The following is a 20332-nucleotide window of genomic DNA, read 5'->3' on the forward strand; positions in this document are numbered from 1 at the left end:
TCCATGGAAAGAATTCCCAGGATTGGTGTATACTGCCAAATTGCCCTCCAAAAAAAACCATTTTGGAGGATCCTTCCAGTACAAAATGTTTAAATCAACTTTTACAACCTATGGCACTCCATGGAAGCGTATCTGCCAACAATCTGTGTGTCTGAAGACACTTGCTTTTCCTTTTGTAAAACTGCTGCAGAAGTTCTGTCCTAACCCACAGATGAGATACATCATGCTCCTCCCCACACGATGTGATTCCACTAATTCTGAGTAAACTTCAAGTTCCCTTTTCAGTAGTGGTGAGGGCTTAGACTGATACATTATTTTCTCTTGTTTCGTGCTCTTTTATGACCACTGTATGTACTAATACGACAGAGTGAAAGTACGTGCGCAGGGCTCAAACAACGTTTACCACATTGATACTCTCTTCTAATCAGTATAGAACGTGGGCCAGAAATATTACTGTATAATTGAAAACTTTTTCCACCAATTGGCAGGGCTATCTCTTTTGCCCAGTAAATTCAGTGAACACAGGGTTAGTTTAGTACTGAACTATGGAAATTTCTCCCGTAATAACACTTGTGTTACAAAAACATAATTTAAATTGTTTGTTATAGAACATTTTATGACAAAGTAGAACTTAACTCCTTTGCCTTTCAAGTGCCTTTATTATAAAAGGAGGTGGTTGAAGTAAATTACCTATAAGCTTCTTTCAATATCAAATAACCAATGCTATTACGAATCTCATAAAAATATTAGTTGAGGTATGCGACATAGGAACAGTCTTTTTTTGGGGTTTAGACACACATCTAAGTTTAAGGAAACAATAAGAAAGTTTACTTACTGATGATTGGTCTGATAAAGAGGATTTTTCTAACTCTGGAAGGCTTGAAATTATTGTAGTTCTATTGCCTCTTTCAGTAGCTACGAGTTCTATTGATAAACCGTCTCCTATGATATGCCAACTTTTTATAGCCAACTTAGAAAAGAGAAAGATATGAAAGTGATTACTGAAGCACTAGAATAAAATCCTTAGATGTGATTTAGGATAAAAACAGATTTTTTTTTTACCTCAATTGGATTGCTGTTTATAATTGCAAATAAAATATTACTTGCTTCTGTAGCACTCAGTATGCCAAAATCTATGAAACGTTCCTCTATTTTTGGGGGTAATACAAAGTACTGGAAAGATATAAAAGAACTAGATTAAACATAAAATTATACTTATGTAAAAGGATGTTATCAAGATACAGTAACTAAATTAAGATATACCAAGGTTCCTGTATTTTATGTAAATATACACATACACACACATATAAAATATAATTGAGAACACTGTACAATGAAAATATTCTGAATAATCAGAAATGAAACCACTCATGGCCTTTCCTCTGAAGGCACATGAACGCAACAGGAAACTAAGGCACCAGGAGGGGTTGAGTGGAGCCCTAGAGGATAAGGCAAAAAGTCCTGGGTCTCAGTCAACGTCATGCATTCACGGAAGCAGCTACAAATAAGTAATCATTTAGGCAAAAGGAGGAGCAGGATAATCCTGAAGATCCCTCAAGCTCCAAAATTCTTACTGATATTGGCTTTCTGGAGAACTACATTTCTACATGTTCTAATTTTCTTATCTTTCCTATCAGTTTTATTTCTTATCTAAACTTCTTTCATTGACTACTCTAGGGACAGTTTTGTTTGGATTTTTTTTTCTGGCTTATTTTCTGTACTAGAAAGACCTTTATTCTTTCCTTCTGTGCCATATTTAGATTACTATTCCAACTGTGTGGCTTTCCCACCTTACTTTCTTCTTCACTATCTGGTTCTTTTCTTCATCCTGTTATTTCCTGACTTTGGTCCTCTTTTCCCTACACAGTTCCCTCTTCACCCTCGCTGCCTTATTTTCTTTCTGCTGATTATTTTTCTTCCAGTTAGTTCCTTTTTAGCTTCCCCATGAATATAACAATTTAAAAGCAAACCAAGAGAGAGCAGAATGTGGAAAAGACTGAGGTGGAGACTATTAACTAGAGGACTCGTCTGTATCAGGAGGAGAGACGGCTGCTGGGAGGGGTGAAAACCAGTTATCTTGAAACTACTGACTAGGTGGGAATTAGACCAACTTGCAGAGCAAAGTAAATGACAAAATTTAAGCGTGCAACATGATTGCCTAATAATACCTGAAAACACAAAAGATGGGTGGAGAGTTATAAATTTTAAAGGTAGATAACATACTTACATCTAAAAAGCCGGTATATACCCGCACAGGTAAATGAAATTTAGAAGCATTGGTAATAAGTAAAATATTGTTATCTATGTGCATGGATGATGTGGATGGCATAAAAAACAGAGTAAAAATGTATTCTGATTCATTTGGAAGAATTAAGACTGGTTTGCTGAAGTTGTGAACCTAGGAAATGATGGGAGAGAAAAAAAAAATGTGTCAGCATCATCTATTTGGTAGAGTAGTAAAACTAAAAGTATGAGGGTTCCCAGACATACTTTAAACATTGTTTTGGCTTCTTCTGGTAGCAACACATCATGAATGAGGATTGCAAAACTGAAAGTGTTAGTAAGGTAAATTGGCCTTTCCACAGCATCTGCAGGACTATCTCGGATGTGAAATAATGTTGCAGCGTGATCAAATCCCAAATAACTATTTGAAAAAAACAAAAACACAAACAAAATAAATCATTTTTATTTTCATATGTTAATTTAAAATCCAAGTTCTTTTCTTGTGAGTGATAATTTACGTTTAGCATTAAGGACTGTCACTAGAGAATTAGAACTATAGATATTTTAGTGTTTGACCACATGATTTAAAACAAAATTTAGCTTGCAAAATATTGAAATATAAAGAACTATTCTCTACTGAATTATACGTAATCAAACAATTAAAATCAAGACCGTGTTAAGAGAAAAAGTTCTAAGCTACTGAAAAAAAAAAATCATGTTCATTATAACCAGCTTTGTTAAAATGAGTCCCTACTAGGCTGGATAATAAACTATTATTGGTTAAAGTGTAAGTAGAAAATGAACTACATACGTTATTTCCCATTTATAAAAATTGCAATTCTAGAACAATGTTTATGAGTTTATAAAGGGATATAAACGATTTTGTTTCAAGTGAAAATATACTTTAACAGCAAGCCACAACCACCTGCATGTTACAAAAGAAATTACAGAAAGGAAATGGCTCAAATGATTTAAATATCATTTAAAAATCAAAGATTCATTTTTCTATTGTATTAGTAAATCATTAAGACTTCATTTAAGCCCAAATCATATCATCTCATTTACCTTTTTCTTCTAAAAACTAAAAAATAAACAAAATACAGGAGATTTTTCTCCTTCGTAGTTGAAGTTGTTCTTTTCAAGAATAATTCCATGGAATTTATGTGAAGTTGGCTATTACTTTTGCTAAGGTCAATTAGTAATTTAGTAAAAAGTTATAAAGTTTATTCTAAAGAGAAACTCACCCATCTAAAACTTCTGCTTGATATGGTATTTCTAGTTTAGAATAACTTTTTTCCTTTGCTTTAACAGTTATTTTCCCAGAAAACTGAGATGGTTTTTTGGCTTTTGAGGCTGAAAGGAAGCATAAAAAAACAATCTCTGTCACCTTTTGCCACTAAAGCGTTTACACAGAGGAGTATGAGAGTGACTTTATGTGAACTGACAAAATCTTAAAAAGAAAGTTGAGCTTTCGAATTAGCACAGAATACTTTTACAACATTTTAAATCAAATATCACAGTTTTCATACAAAAAAAGAGAAACATTTTAATTTTCCTAGGTAATGGGATAAACAGATAAGGAACCAGCAAGTGAACACAATTCGGGAGGAAAAATGCTGTACGTGAGCTACTTCTCTATAGCCATAAGCTTTGGCTTTACTTACAGCAGGGTTTCTGAACCTGGGCAGTAGTAACATCTTAGGCCAGATTAATTCTTTGCTAGGGGTGGGGCGCTGTCCGGTACATTGTAGGATGTTAAGCGGCACCTCTACTTGCTAAGATATGAGTAGCAACCCCCAGCTGTGACAACCAAAAATGTCTGTAGAGGTTGCCAAATGTCCCCTGGGAGACAAAATTGCCCCCCATTTAAGACTGCTGGTTTACAGCTGTATTAAGAAATAACATTCCTTGTATGGCCAGAGTCGTGCTATAAATACTGATAAAGCAGCATGCTGCAAGCAATGGCAAGAGCTGAGCTCTGACTTCCTGTATCAGCCTGCCCTGACTCACAGTGTAAGAGGAGACACACCCTCTCTGCCACCACATTGTCCTCACAGATGAAGTAAACCTTTACATTTTGTAGCAGTTCTGAATAATTCCCTCTGGAATTACAGAAACAGATTCAGTTGGATCCAATCTAGGTACCCATTAGAAGTTCCTTTCAAAGCAAATAAAGAAGCTGTTCATCTTTATCCCCTTTAAAGTACTTCAGGAATACTTCCACTTATGAGAAGAATTTATAAGTGAGTTCTGCAAATATGTTATTCAACTTTAGCAAAAAAAAAAGAACAAAAAAATGGTATGACATCTAGCACGTGGCTGTGTTCAGACAGTGACTTCAGATTTTTTTTTTTTTTGAGTAAGATCAGCCCTGAGCTAACATCCATGCCAATCCTCCTCTTTTAGCTGAGGAAGACTGCCCATCTTCCTTCACTTTATATAGGACACTGCCGCAGCATGGTCTGACAAGCGGTGCATCGGTGCGCACCCGGATCTGAACCCGGGCCACCAGCAGCGGAGCGCGCGCACTTAACTGTTACGCCACGAGGCCGGCCCCTCAGATTTTCAAAATTCCCGCTAAGCCTCATTTCTTTCTGCTTGCTGTAGAGTGGTCCCCCCTTATCCACGGGGGATATGTTCCAAGACCCCCAGTGGATGGCTGAAATCATGGATAGTACTGAACCCTATATATATATTTTTCTATATATACACACCTATGATAAAGTTTAATTTATAAATTAGCACAGTAAGAGATTAAACAACTTCTCTTTGGCACATCTGAATTGCCAGCATCACTACCATTATGCTTTGGGGCCATTATTAAGTTAAATAAGGGTGACTTGAACACAAGCACTGCCATACCTTGACAGTCGATCTGATAACCCACACGGCTACTAGTGACTAATGGCTAGGTTAGTGTATACAGCGTGGACACGCTGGACAAAGGGATGATTCACATCTTGGGCAGGATGGTGCAAGATGTCATCAGGCTACTCAGAACAGTGCACAATTTAAAACTTATGAATTGTTTATTTCCGGAATTTTCCATTTAATATTCTCAGACCAAGGGTGACCATGGGTAACTGAAACTGTGGATAAGGGGGGACTACTATATAGCCATTTCCGGATGCTTTTAATTTTTGGCTGTTTATTCTGATGTAAGGCTGATCACAAGGGCCAGAATTTAGGCATTTCATAGTAACTTATCAAGTTCTATTTTAGCAAATGTGGTGGTCAAAAACCTCAAGAAAATTCAGTGAAAAATCATAAAGAATCGTGACTTGATGAGAAAGATTTTTGCTTGGAAAGTGAACACCAGAGTTAATATATTTGGTACATTCTGAAATAATAAAAGTTAAGTAAAACACACATTTCCTGATTGATTTTCACAACAATCTTGGTGGTATTTTGTTTTGGCATCTGGGGTGGAGGGGGAGGTGGGAAGTGGAAGGTGGAGGGATTTTTCGACGATGATAAAAACCATGTTCAAGAAACGCAGCACTTGCTTTAAAAGATGCTTTCCCTGCGTCTTTATATTTAATTTTACATAATTTCTTTAAGAAACACTTATTTTAGAGTCTATGAGCTCTGAAGAACCAACATTACTGACATTCATTTATCTCAAGCACGGAAACATTCACTGGGTTGTCAATGCAGAAACTGGAGAAGAGCGTGGGAGAACTATATAGCACGACTGTCCCCAGTGTGAACTTCCCCAATTCCTTGGATTTATCAGAAGGATGGGTCCTAACTGTTCTTGGGGTCAAGAATTACTACTGGCTGCTCTCTTTCTCAGTGAAGAGAATGTACCTGCTGACGCTGATAGTGATACTGGTGGTCACGACTGTAGTATCTTAGCAACATAGAAGATAATTTATCAGAGATTTGGAAATAATTGTGGCATCAAAACTTTCTATAATACTATTTCTTTTCTTTTTTTTTTGTGAGGAAGATCAGCCCTGAGCTAACATCCATGCCAATCTTCCTCTTTTTGCTGAGGAAGACCGGCCCTGAGCTAACATCTATTGCCGATCCTCCTCCTTTTTTCCCCTTTTTCTCCCTAAAGCCCCAGCAGATAGTTGTATGTCATAGTTGCACATCCTTCTAGTTGCTGTATGTGGGACGCAGCCTCAGCATGGCCGGACGAGCAGTGTGTCGGTGTGTACCCAGGATCCGAACCCGGGCCGCCAGCAGCAGAGTGTGCATACTTAACCGCTATGCCACGGGGCTGGCCACAATACTGACTATTTCTTGACAGCTGGATTATGAAAGTATGCCACATATTTAATCTTGATTTCTTCGGCAGTTTTCTCTGAGCTCATAGGATGATACTGAGGCTGGCACCTAGCCTGCGCGGTAGCTCCAGATCCTTCTCAGAACTCTCCGTGTGCGAGGAGTAAGCACAGATGCTCTCACCAACACTGTGTGGAGTGTTCTGGTATTCTGCTATACTCAATAGGTTGCTCAGTGATGACTCTCTTCTGATGAGTTTAGCTGTAAAACGTGGACTATGAGCAGAGGTGATTTAATCAGAAAGCCAAAGTGTAAGCTTCAGGGCTCCTCATTTGCATGGGGAGAGAAAAGCCCTGTTCCAAGTTTCACTTCTCATTAAATTTAATTCCTTACATAGTTATACAGCCATTAAGTCACTATTTTAAAAATTTTGTGATAGCAAATTCAATAAATGTTCTACTAAAGCGGGCAAAACTCAGTAAAAACATGCTATTAAAATATGTTAAGTCTGGGTTAACATTTCAAATGTCAAAATATACAATATAAATGTTTGAAATAGTAGTTATCTAATTTGACAATTCTATCATAAAGGTTATTATTTTAGTTTAGGTAAGACTATCTGCCTTGTTTATAAAAGCCAATATATGAAAACATTATAGAAAATAATTTATTTCTGTTCTCAAATTAAAACATGCTTCTGAAATTCAAATATACTATTGCTCAATTATAAAAATTAAGGACTTCATAATTAAGGCAACGTTTAATAGGTATATATGTGAAAGAGCCCAGATTACAAAAATGTAATTCCCATCCTAGTATATTTGCTAATACTAATTTAGGTTTATGAAATGATATTTTCTTTCATGAAACAATCAAATAAGAGTTTGTGATAGGTTACAAACAGTAATATAAAATCTGACTGTGAAATGGTCTGGATTTCTATATAAAGATGTCAACACAGATGTCTTCTAGTTTATCAAAACTCTATTAGAGAGAAAAAGCTGAATTCTTACCGTCAAAACTAATACTTGCAACCTTGGTATATTTACTTTCGGAAGCTTTTAATGTAATTGGTTTAAAGTGTACTGTTACAGCATCATTTTGTGGTGTAGGTCGAACACTCTGAAAAAAGAAAAATGTATATAGCATTATTTTAGTCTAATGGTTCAGTTACATTATACTGCTAAGTGTAAGGGAAAAGTAAAGTAGAATCAAAATTTGAGAAGTATAACTTTAGGTGTTCCTTTTAAATGGAGTAGACCAAACCGGTAAAACTTCAAATAAATTGCATTAGAATATCTTTATGAAATAAACTCATGACCAGAGGAAAAATGTTTGACAGATAAATGAGTGTAAAAATCTAAAGACAAACTAGTACACTGGGTATGAATACAAAACATAGGGAAAAAAAGGTATTTATTTTCTAAACAAATGCCTAATTCAGATAGTATGAGAGAAGAAGACATAAAGATTTATGATAAGGTCCCTCGCAAAGAAATCCACAATACTAAATGTAACATCTTGAGTATATGAAGATGAAGAATGAACATGAATTTGGGAGCTGGTGCCCCTTTGCCAAGGTAGCTTTGCAGATCCCATTTCTAACAGTTATTTTCTCTACCTCTCTAGGCGCGGCTGTGCAAGTGAGGCGCGCTGCTGTCAAGAGGCAGGGCTGCACTCCTAGCTGTGAGACTGAGCAGTGAGGTGGACTGCAGAGATGTGTAACTTGGAAGAGGTCAGAATGCTTTAAACTTAAAAAATAAGATCTTTCTATTCAAACAACTAAACCCAAAATAACAAAAAGACAGTAAAAGCTTGCACTTTTGGAGCAAGCTTAAAAAATAAATACATTTTAGGAAGGGACTTTAAAGATCCCAACCTCCTTGCCTGTTTTACAGATGAAGAGAACGTGCAATATTGAGTGATGTTTCAATAGCTAGGTATCAAGAGGCAGAACTGGAAACCAGGTGTCCTGACTTGGTCCACGGCCCTTCACCTGGCATCCTATTGCCCAAACATGTATTAATGAAATTGTGGTATTGTACACAAATCTTGGTCAAAAATCTTCCTTTAGAATTCAGTTAGAATCTTACTTTGTCTCAAAACCCTTCTGGAATTTTTGTTGAATTTTCGGGGGCTTTACAAACTTGTCAAAGACTGATGCTTCCTGCAGAAAAGAACAGTTCTGTTCCGTGAGACTTCTCAGACACGCCAGCTAACATGGGTGCAATTAGATCCCTGCAAGTTACCAGGTTCTTCCCCCTGGCTCTCCGCTCACCCTTTCAGCTCATTTATAAAGGTGGAATCTGCCTAAACTGAATGAAGGGCAGTCTCTTAAACACAAGAAGCACCTGAGAAGAGTATGAAGAAAACTGTCCCTTTTGCATTGTGTCTGTGACCATGAGGAACAAAGCTGGCTGTATACATAACGATCACAGGTACTGCTTTTTACTACCAGTCAGCAGAGCATCTCCCTTCCCACTGCTGGTTAGTCCTCAGCTCTTAGCAAGTCTGTCCTGGGTGTGGAATGATGGCCCTAAGGATGGTTCTGCAGTTTTCTGCGCTGGAAATCTTAACAGCCTTAGCTCTTGGCCTCAGGCTCTCTCAGCATTTTAACTCTTTTTATCCCTTTCTTCCCTTTTCTTCTTTAAAAATTCCTTCTCATTTGCTTTCGAATCTCTAACTGGGGCTGCTGAGTTGATTTGTTCATATTGATATATTTATTATGAATAAGCTTGCTGTTATTAGCAATCATTTAAAGTACAAATCTCTTCATTCCTTGAAGGTATGTATGTATGTACGTGTGTGTATTACTTTTGAACATTAAAACAAAGCAGTTTGAACTGTAAGATAAACTACAAACTGGAGAAAGTTTAATTTGGTTTCCTTACACAATACTACTATAGTAATATTTTTTCCAAAGGAAAGGAAAGCAGTACAGTGGTATACGTGCTAACCCCACAGTGACCAGTTTATGCAACAAAAGAATATTAACTATTAAACTAGAATGTGAGCTTAAGTAAGTGGCCCATCTTGTCTGGGCCTAATTTTCCCACCTGTAAAACACTAGGGAATTGGATTAGATATTTTCTAAGACTCCATCTATCTATAAAATTTAGTGATTCTATTAATTTTCATGTGTTTTCAAATTAGCCAGTTATCCCGAGGTCAAGATTTGTTAGAGAGATGATCACATACAGCCTTGTAGTTTGCAGAGAACTTTCACAAATATGGTTCCCAATTCTTTCACTTGCTCTACTGAGTATGACAAAGCAGCAATGGAAATGGTAAAGCAAGCTTAAAGATGGTAAGCGGCAGTTCATCAGTAACAACCACAACGCTTTCTGAGTGTTATCAGCCTGCAGATCATGCCAGAAACAGCTAAGCAGTGGCAACTATTAAAATACAGTCACTGTAAGTAGTAAGAGCTTAGAACAGTTGTTGAAAAAAAATGTTTTTCTTATCCGAAACATACCACTTTAAGATTTTCCTTACCAGAGGAAAATTTTATATTCAGTATTATTTTCTTAAAACATGCTGCACTAATAGTAAACAACTATTCAACTGACTCACGTTTTATACAAATGTTCTGAATTGTTCACTTATCATTAAAAAAGACCACTAAATCAGTTAAAATCCATTTTTTTCCAAGGAAACAAAAACAAAGCAAAACAAACAAAACAAAACACTTAAATAGTTGGCTCATTCTGATGGCTTTAAATGAAAAATAAAATGTAATCTTTAACTTGTAATAAGCATATTTATACTAACAATCTGTTTAGTATCAGTCACTAACTGTTGCTTACTTAAAGATAATCAAGAAGTGGAAAAAATATGGCAAGATTCCCAGGAAAGGCAGCTTGCATATGTTCTAAACATAGTTCCAGCCTTTTCTCATGACATTCATACCCAGCTAACGCTCAGTAACGCTCAAGTGAGACTCAAGGGCCCAGGACATTTCTGCAACTATTTACAAAAACATTTAAGCAAACAAGGAAAATAAGCTTTCAGTATATAACAATTGTGTTTTTAACAATAGGTGCACAAATTCACTAAAGCTCCTATCAAGTTGACATTGGTAAAATTAATAAGTATCTGTGATTCTTATTCAATTAGCAAGGAAACTTCATGCAAATGTTCCTCTTTAGACATCTCAGGCAAACTTATTCCATCATTTATATAGCATTAATGTTTTGCAAATGTTGAGGAAAACCATATTCTCAAAGTTGCATTACAGACAGTCGATGTCAGGAAGGCTTGAATCTGGTCATTTTGTCCATTAACAGGTGAGCAACTTATATTTGGAGTTACTCGCCTTAGCAGTCCTATATCTACAAAGAGGAAAAGACTCTGAATTCCCTAAAGTGGAATTTTAAGAAAACCTCCAGCTTCTAGCACTGCCTAGCCCATCCTAAAAATTCTATATATTTGTCAAAAACAGAGGGAGGCAGGGACCCTTATAAAAATGCATCAGTCTCTAAGTCTGGCATATTATGCAGAAAAATACAGGAAAAACCTTAGGAAGCTCTTTTAAAACTCAGTTTCCACGGCAGATGGGCTTCTCGCTGGCTGATAAGGCGAGAAGTCTGAGCTACCATCATGTCTCAGGTGGACCACTCCAACAGATTTCTAAGCTTCTGTTCATGCTCCACAAAGTAGCCACAGTGACCTTTCACAACACACAAATCAGATGACGTTACCCCCTTGCTTACAATTCTAGGATTTCCCATTGCGCTTATGATAAAATCTAAACACCTCCCAGAGCCCAGGAAGCCCCACTCGACTTTTCAGCTTTCACTTTCTACACTCAACCTCTCCGTGTTCCCCATGACACCCAAAGCTGCTCCTGCCTCGGGCCTTCGCTCTTGCTGTTCCCTCTGCCGGGAACACTTTGCCAGCTTTTCTTACGGGCGCCTACTTCTCACTCTCCAGTTACTACCTCGAATGTCAGCTCCTCAGAGACAACCCTATCTCAACCATCTCCCTCTCCAGCTTCCACGTCATTCTGTCTCTTTCTTTCAGATAACTTGGTTCAATTCACAATTTCATTGTATTCTTGTTTGCTGCCCATTTCTCAGCTGAAAAGGGAGCTCAATAGCGGCAGGAACTGTGGTTGTCTGATTCACTCTGTATTCTCAGTACTCAGCACAGAAGCTGGCGTATAGTTGAGGCTCATCAAATATTTATTGAAGGGATGAATGAAGGGATGAATGAATGAGGAAATAAGACAAAACTACCAAAACACTGGTAGAGTGTAGCCTTTGGATGCTAGAAAAAATACATATATAGGTAGATACAGAAGTAGGTATATAGACATACACCTAGATCAATAGGTTTTTAATAGAAATATTGAATATAGAGTTAAAATGATATATTCATGAAGACTTGATTAGTGTCATTATATACCTAATTTATTTTCACGTAACTTTTGAGTTTTTATGGTTAAATAAGTCATTTAAAAAGAAAAAAAGCTCTGTCTCATTTTCCCTATTTGGAAAACCAGGCCCTGTGTATATTACGGCATTGCTGTATTAAATAAGGTCATCCATGTAAAGATCCTAGCATAGTGCCTGACCCACAGTTAACAGCAAAAATGTTCACTCATAATGTATCCTCAAACTCCTTAATAAAAGAGAAAAGAAGGAACATGAGCCTATTTAATGCTCTGTCATAAATGAATACTACTTCTTTTTCATTTGCATTCTTAGGATTAATTGCTAATTTCATGTTTTTAGAAAATGTCTATTGATAAAGACACTTGTTTTGGTCCATTCATGGTATGTAAAAGTGAGACCAGGTGACTTGGGCTAAGTAAAGGCACTTTCCCATCAAACCTCTAAACCTTCACATTTGGAGCAGTGACTGCAGGACTGAAGTCTGCCCAACAACTGCGAAAGTTCCCACCTTGGCCTGGCTCTGTGCAATGGCACCCCACAGACCTGAAACCAGTAACAGACAAACAGCATGCAGAACACACACAAAATAAAAATGATCTGACATCTCAAACTGAGGCAAAGGCAGGGGGATCCACCAACAGCCAGTGTCTGCCCTACAGGCAAATGTCACAGCTAACATGGAATCTCCAGACACTGCTGGGAAGCTGTGCTTCCAGATGCTTCCTCTGCGAAGGGCAGTGACCTGAACATATGAGAGGGAAAGGGCTGGGAAGAGAGGAGGCGTGCACACATTACCACGTACACAGTAAATGTGCTCCATGTAGCCAACTGGGCTAAAGAAGAATCCAGTGTCAAGAAGTTCAAAGAAGATAAGTAAGCTATAGCCAAAGCAACCTGGACAAATCTAGCAGAAGGAATCACACTCTACTACAGAGGAAACTCTGATATACTAACCTAGAAAATTTTGAACAAAAAGAATCACAATTCTGGGTATAAAGTAAGATTTTAAAATGTTAACATAGAGCAGTGATTCTTGGGCCTTTGCATTTCACTGGTAAAATCTAAAATGTGTGTGGGAAGTCTAACAGACATTTTCTAACTTTTTATTCTGCAAATGTGAGAATGTTGGTGGTGGAGGAAGGAGGAGAATCTCCTATTATCTCCTACCTTTATTCATAAAATAAAGGATATTTTAATGTCAAAAGAGAAGAATAGAGAAAATTAACAAAACCAAAAGTTAGTTCTTTGAAAGAATCAATAAAATTGACAAATCTTTAGCTAGACTGACCAAAACATTTTTTAAAATATAGAAAAGACCCAAATTACTAAAATCAAGAATGAAAGATGGGATGTTACTATCTACCTCACAGGAAAAAAAAAATTTCATAAGGGAATACTATGAATAATGGTATGCCAGCAAATTAGAAAAGTTAGCTGAACTGAAAAAATTCCTAAAAAGACATAAGCTACTGAAACTGATTCAAGAAGAAACAGAAAGTCTGAATAGACTGATAGCAAGTAAAGAGACTGAATTACTAATTTTAAAACTTCTCACAAAGAGAAGCCCAGGCCCAGATGACTTCACTGGTGAATTCTACCAAACATTTAAAGAAGAATTAAAACCAATCCTTCACAAACTCTTCCCAAAAAACAGAAGATGAGGGAACACTTCCCAACTCATTCCATTAAAAACAACTATCCAGTACCTTTATTCATAAAATAACAGATATTTTAACGTCAAACAAAGAAACAAGTACGTTATTGCAGAATAGTCCTTCTCTAGAAAGGGTGTTTATAACTTTATATTAACATACACACACATATTTTTATGACATTTATATTGTTCTTATTTTGCTCATTTTTCTGTAGACTTGTGAAAATTTCAATACAGATTAAAAAGCCAAAACCAATCACTAACCCCTCAATATAGTAGTAACAATCAGCATTGTACATTTTTTAGAAAAATATAATTATTTCTATAAATAGAAATAAACTGTAAAACAGAAATATTCACTGTAAGATTTCCTTATGTAAAAGGTCACTACTGGAAGATATGCTGATAGTTTCATTCCATAGAGACTTTGATGACAATCAGTCAAAAAACTGAATTAAATAAAAAAGAATCAAGCAAGTCACTGAATCAAAAAATTAATATATTTTTGAAAGCAAGCATACAAAAATATATACACTAAGGTTGCTATTTAACAAGAAAAATAACAAAAACAAGAGACTTAACGCTGCTGTCCGTTGCTTTGGTGTTTTGTTTCAATGGTATTAGGATGGCTAAGTCAAAGGAGCTGTTCCTTATCATCTGTGGAAGGGTCCTGGGCCCTTAAAGACGCCCCTGAGGAGCATGGTCTGAATCACAGCCAACTCAGGCAACCGCATCACAGGTTTCTCTCTTAGCCTGCCTAATACCGGAGTGGCAGGAACTCCAAGTGGGGTAGTTTCAGCCCCACCGTATCGTGGTGGAAGCTCTCTACCAGACGCCATCCCCCTAACCCACCCCAGTTCGTCTACTCAGCAGGAAGAAATCCTATCAGATACCAGACACTGCCTGGACTATGGTTCTACTAGTGAGGAAGGTCACTGAGCATTAAAATGTGGTAACCTGGGATGACCATCTCTCACTTCCTCATTTAGGGTTTGTGTACTCTCCTCTCTTTGGTGTCTACTCCACCAGCTAGTGGTAAACTCTGGGTCTGGCCATAGATGGACAAAGGTCCCTTAAGGCTCAAGCCTGTTTGATCTACCTCATTTTATCAGAGTTCCCTGAATTTAGGTTTCTGATATCAGCACAGGCTATAATAAAAATGTACTGCTTTCCTTTTCCATTATTCCCTATGAATGTATCTTGGGGACCTCACCAGGAGGTGAGGTTGTGGGCCAAAGCAAAATTTGGATATCCCTGTCTTTTTTTTTTTTTGGCCTAAAATCATGTAGTGGCTCCCCAATTTCACTATAAGGCATAAAAGTCACTTGTCTAGGTGCTGTCTAGGGTAACTACAATAGCTGTGAGTTAGAAGTGGTATCTATGACAAATGTTAACAGCACTCTGCCATTACCTACCATCGTTATTTCTCTTCCCAACTATCTGAATCTTTTTTCTCTCTCTTTTTACTTACCCATACTTTAAGTCTAACAAACAAATCTGATGTAGTCCTTATAACCTGTTTTTCTGTACATGGCACACAGATCCTAGGATTTATCAGAATCCACAGGCCTCTTACATGATTCTCTCTAAACAGAAACCTTGGTTCAAACTTAGCTTGGAGAAGAATGCCTACTTTCCTTCTCATCCTTAAAATCTGCTGGTGAGAGGCGGAACAGCAGAACAGGTTTCTCACATCACACTTAGAATCAAAGTTTCACCAGGTCACCACAAAACGGAATTCCTTTAGAGCAAGAGTTTAATTATTTATAACTTTATCATAAGTTTAAAAACAAATAATACATAAGTTAGGAGAAAATAAGTAAAAACTTACTGTTATTGGTACATCTTTTGTTCCTGAATTTAATAAATGAAGATTTAAAACTTTTGGTAGATCTGTTAAATCGAGGAAAAGAAATATTTCTTAAAAAGGTGTGCTTTATAGCCAGTTAGAATCTTTACCTTATTAGATATCAGACTGAATCTCTTCTAGAATGCGAAAAAGAATGACAATCACATTAATAAAAAGAATGTGATCCAACTCAACTCATAGGTAGGAATCACCTTACTCATAAAGACATTGTGTATTACAAGAACTACCCTCTCCTATACAACTAGATCAAAAAACAAAATTTTTTAGTGAAATTAGACATTATTACTAAGCTTTTAGTTTCCAGCAAAGCATAATGAAGCAAATTAATAAGGTGCAATGTGAAATTATCATATTAAGACCAAATCTAATTTTCAAAAATGGGTCTTCAATCCTAAACAACCAAATTTTAATTACATATGGCCCACAGAAATCCCAAATTACAAGTACTCCTACTTTTTCCTTAATAAATCCTCTACTGGGTTGTTTTCAATTTTAGAATTTTAATTCTTTCTCTGACCATCTGGGACAAATTTTTAACATGATGTCATTATAATGAAATTGAATAATCCATATCTAAACAAAAGTCCAGAAGTAAAAAGTTTTATTTCCTTTATTCTACTACTTAAAAAAAGATTTAGCATAATTGAAAGGGCAAGGAATTGGATTAAATAACTCAGAAACTACTTTCTGCCTCAATCTTCCATTTGAGAAGCCTTACGTAAGTTATCCCATGACCTTGTTTCCCCACCTGGTAAGCAATGGTATCCCCCAGAGGGGGTGTAAACCTATGAGGACTCTGAGTTCCCAGAAGTAGATTTCCACAAAATCATGTAGCCCATTGAGAAATAACTTTCAAAGCTGAATTACAAAGGAGTTAAGAGTCATTCAGCACTGAATATAGGGATTTTTTTTTTTTTTAAACCTACAAAGACACTGTCTCTCTTTTTTTTTTTACCTTGTGTTCGTAGCGTACCAAAATCTAACATTTCGGTTGAGGAATAAATTCCAGGAGCTTGGAAAAAAGAAAAGTAAATGATTAATTTCACTTTGCCAGAGACCAAGACGTATTGAAAACAAAACAAACACATGTGCAGTTCCTTCAGTTTTCCACTAACCTGTTGTGACTTCAACCTCGACAGGAAGAATGATAAACTCTGTGCTGTCTGAAGCATTAGTCTTTATCCTTATGAAGGCTGTGTGATTATCTGCTTCTCTAGATGAAAAACTGGCTCTCATCACTCCCTTGGTTTCATAAGGAGGAATTTCCTGACAAGTTAACAGACCATAATGAAGCACAGCTTTTGTAAAGGTGCAAACCACCATAGTTTATTAAATGAGATGACACTGACTGAAAGATGCATTATCATTTTATACACCTAATAAGAAAAAAAGTACATTGCCAATTAAACAAATATATTCTACTGACTGTAACACACACTCCAATTTTGGAGGATGTGAAAAAATGTGCATCTTAGAATTGATAAAGTATGGTATGTGAAGTTGAGCGAAGTGAAAGACATAAAATTATCTGAAAACGAACTGTCAGTTTCAAAATCTCCGTTAAAAGGTAGAATTAATCTATAAAATCAGTTATTCTTTAATGTGGTACTTGGGTATATAATTCAGTCCTGAAATTCTCTAACCAACAGAAATGTCACTATCAGAGGGAAGTGCTTTTCCCGACGTCTACAGGAATCTCTTTAAATGGTAACCAAGGGAGCTTAGACTCTGTATTTCCTTTCATTTAAAACCTAACAAAACAAAGCTTCCCAAGCCAATCTACAGTTTACCAACTGAGTTTGGTAAGGCTCTTAGCATGTAACACAGCAAAAATTTCAGGCCTGTAAACGAGGGCACACCCACAGATACACTAGAAAGAAGACTCATTGAAAAAAAAATTTTTTTTGAGATGTAATTCTTTCCCTGGTTTTAGAATAATCTGGCTTCCTTGGAACCACTATAATTTCTCTGCACACACCTTTTGGTATATTTTAGGAAGTCCTTGTGTTTTATAATTTATTGGTCTTCACTTACCTCTACTCTTTTAATTTTTTAGTCTTAAAGTAGGAAAGAAGTGATTGGAACCCTCCTGGGCACTAGAGATGCACCATTCATTTCCCCATCTCTAGGGAGCTAACTTGGTCTCTGGGGTTTTCTTACGTACACTGAAATGGGCTGAGGGTGAGGTCAAGGCCAATTGAGTTTTTTCTTATTCTAGGGTTTGTAGGAATAAGAACCACTATCTTTTCTTGTACCCACTGGGAGTATTAAAACATTATGCTATCTCTGCTACCATTCTTTATAGTTCTTTACTAACTAGAAATCTGAATTCTCTTATGTTTATTAGATACCAATTATATTTTATAGTAAATTCTTAGTTCTATCTAGAATTATAATACAAATTTAATAGCTTATAGTTAATTCTCTGAAGTACTGTTTGATACACTATTTCTCCCAAAGACTTTTCAAACAGTAACATAATTTCAAGGTAAAACATTTTTGTGAAAGGATATAAATGGACTGTCCATTACATATTTCTACCTGCTAGTGTGTTTCTATACCTTAGGAGTTAACAAAATCACCAACAAATTTGTTTCTAAATGTTCAAGTCAACATCCTAAAAATGTCCGCTCCACATCCCTTCCATGGTTAAGACTGGTCAGAAGACAGAATCAAGGGGCTAAGTGTGTTTAACAGAGCAACTGATAAAGAAAACTTGGCTCTTCAGAACTTATTCATAATGGGAAAGTCAGCATGCCTTCAATTATGGATAAGCAGTGATTTGAGTGACCTTGCTCTAAGCACTACATTTACCACGTCTTTCCTTTCTTTGATCAAAGCATGGCAGACAACATTTAAAAAGAAACCAACTCTCCTATGGCAGGAACATTTACAAATGAAGTCGCTGCTACATATTCATTAATTTGGTTAATACTTGCTAGTATTCTCCAAGAAAAAATAGTTTTCTAAAGCACTGACACAAAATATTGTTAAATATTCAACAATATTAAAGGTGGATGTAGATTACTTAAGAATTTAAAATTTTCTAAGTCACCACAAGGGCTTGACCACATTCCCCCCGAAAATGCCATCTCTGTCAACAGTAAGTCTGAACGTTCAATTCTCTACCTTAAAAAATATAATGGATCCTTCCTACAGGTTTTTTTTTTTTTTAATCTTAGTGTAAAGCACACATTATAAAGATTAGATTCAGAGACAACTTTACCAATATTCTGAGAAAGAACAGTTGAAATCTCTTCTTTTCCATATAACGGGTTAAAGCTCTCACCGATTCTGTTCAATGCTCTTTCCAAAAATTACTACTTATAGTTTTCTCATTCTCTCACCCAATTTTAAAATATATTTGATATAAATTTAATATTAAGACAATAATTAAGGAAAAGTCACTCATATTTCTTCAGGTGATAAAGAGCTAAGTATTTTCTGGTGTATTTAAGAAAATAATTGATTTCATGTGACCGTATGTGAGAAAAAAATATGTTAGCACTCACCCACAGTTTTCTGGTACCCCCTTGTTGACCTGTTGGAAGTTCTAAGTGAAGATCTCCTCCACTAGAGTACATTTCTACAACCTGTGACAAAAGAACACACGACGGTTAAGTTCAAAATCATATTCTCAATGCAAATGATTTGCTGTTCTACAGAAATGAGTTTGACACCCTAATTGTTTGACACCCTAATTGTTTATCAGAAAAATTCTATAAAAACATAAACAGGGGCCAGCCCGGTGGCACAGAGGTTAAGTGTTCGTGCTCCGCTGCTGGCGGCCTGGGGTTTGGATCCCGGGCACGCACCGATGCACCACTTGTCAGGCCATGCTGTGGCCTCGTCCCATATAAAGTGGAGGAAGACAGGCACAGATGTTAGCCCAGGGCCAGTCTTCCTCAGCAAAAAAGAGGAGGATCGGCATGGATGTTAGCTCAGGGCTGATCTTCCTCACAAAAGAAAACCATGTACAGATATAAAAGTAGGATAAGTATCATTGTCACATCACTAGAGTCAGCATCTCATATGTGTAAGCAATGGTGGTTTAAAACAAGGTAACTTTGAAACATTATACTTAGAAACAGTGTAGTTCTTTCAGACACTGAATTTTTAAAAATCCATCCATTTTTTTTTGCCCATTTTTTAATTGGGTTGTTACTTTTTTTGTTGTTGAGATGTATGAGTTCTTTGTATATTTTGGAGATTAACCCCTTATCAGATATATGGTTTGCAACCCACTTCAAAAATGGGCAAAAGATCTGAACATATATTTCTCCAAAGAAGATATACAGATGGCCAACAGGCACATGAAAAGATGTTCAAAATCATTAACTATCAGGGAAATGCAAATCAAACCTACAATGAGATATCACCTCATGTCCATCAGAATGACTATAATTAACAACACAGGAAACAAGTGTTGGAGAGGATGTGGAGAGAAGGGAACTCTCATACACTGCTGGTGGGAGTGTAAACTCATGCAGCCACTATGGAAAACAGTGTGGAGATTTCTCAAAAAATTAAGGATAGAACTACCATATGATCCAGCTATTCCACCGCTGGGTATTTATCCAAAGAACATGAAAACACCAATGCATAAAGAAACACACACCCCTGTGTTCACTGCAGCATTATTCACAGTAGCCAAGACTTGGAAGCAACCTAAGTGCCCATCAAGGGACGAATGGATAAAGAAGATGTGGTATATGCACAATGGAATACTACTCAGCCATAAGAAATGATGAAATCCAGCCATTTGTGACAACATGGATGGACCTTGGGGGTATTATGCTAAGTGAAATAAGTCAGAGGGAGAAGGTCAAATACCATATGATCTCCCTCATAAGTAGAAGATAAAAACAACAACAAACACATAGAGACAGAGATTGGACTGGTGGTTACCAGAGGCGAAGGGGGGAGGGAGGAGGGCAAAAGGGATGATTAGGCACA

General features: G+C 36.7%; 1 protein-coding gene across 2 annotated transcripts in view; it reads right to left on the minus strand.

The window, feature by feature from the left end:
* The window catches only part of TMEM131 (transmembrane protein 131), a 217628-nt gene that overhangs the window by 55114 nt on the left and 142182 nt on the right, over positions 1-20332 (minus strand). For both annotated transcript variants that reach the window (XM_087426181.1, XM_087426180.1), the window contains exons 8-17: positions 18889-18969; positions 16492-16642; positions 16332-16388; positions 15338-15399; positions 7470-7578; positions 3468-3576; positions 2491-2644; positions 2228-2398; positions 1063-1173; positions 836-970 (exon numbers count right to left, since the gene is read on the minus strand). In XM_087426181.1, coding sequence (XP_087282307.1) covers positions 836-970; positions 1063-1173; positions 2228-2398; positions 2491-2644; positions 3468-3576; positions 7470-7578; positions 15338-15399; positions 16332-16388; positions 16492-16642; positions 18889-18969 — 1140 coding nt within the window. The remainder of the gene's footprint in view (positions 1-835; positions 971-1062; positions 1174-2227; positions 2399-2490; positions 2645-3467; positions 3577-7469; positions 7579-15337; positions 15400-16331; positions 16389-16491; positions 16643-18888; positions 18970-20332) is intronic.

This window comes from Ceratotherium simum, chromosome 40 (genome assembly GCF_057802395.1).
Source record: "Ceratotherium simum simum isolate JZ-2026a chromosome 40, ASM5780239v1, whole genome shotgun sequence".
Classification (NCBI taxonomy): Eukaryota; Metazoa; Chordata; class Mammalia; order Perissodactyla; family Rhinocerotidae; genus Ceratotherium; species Ceratotherium simum.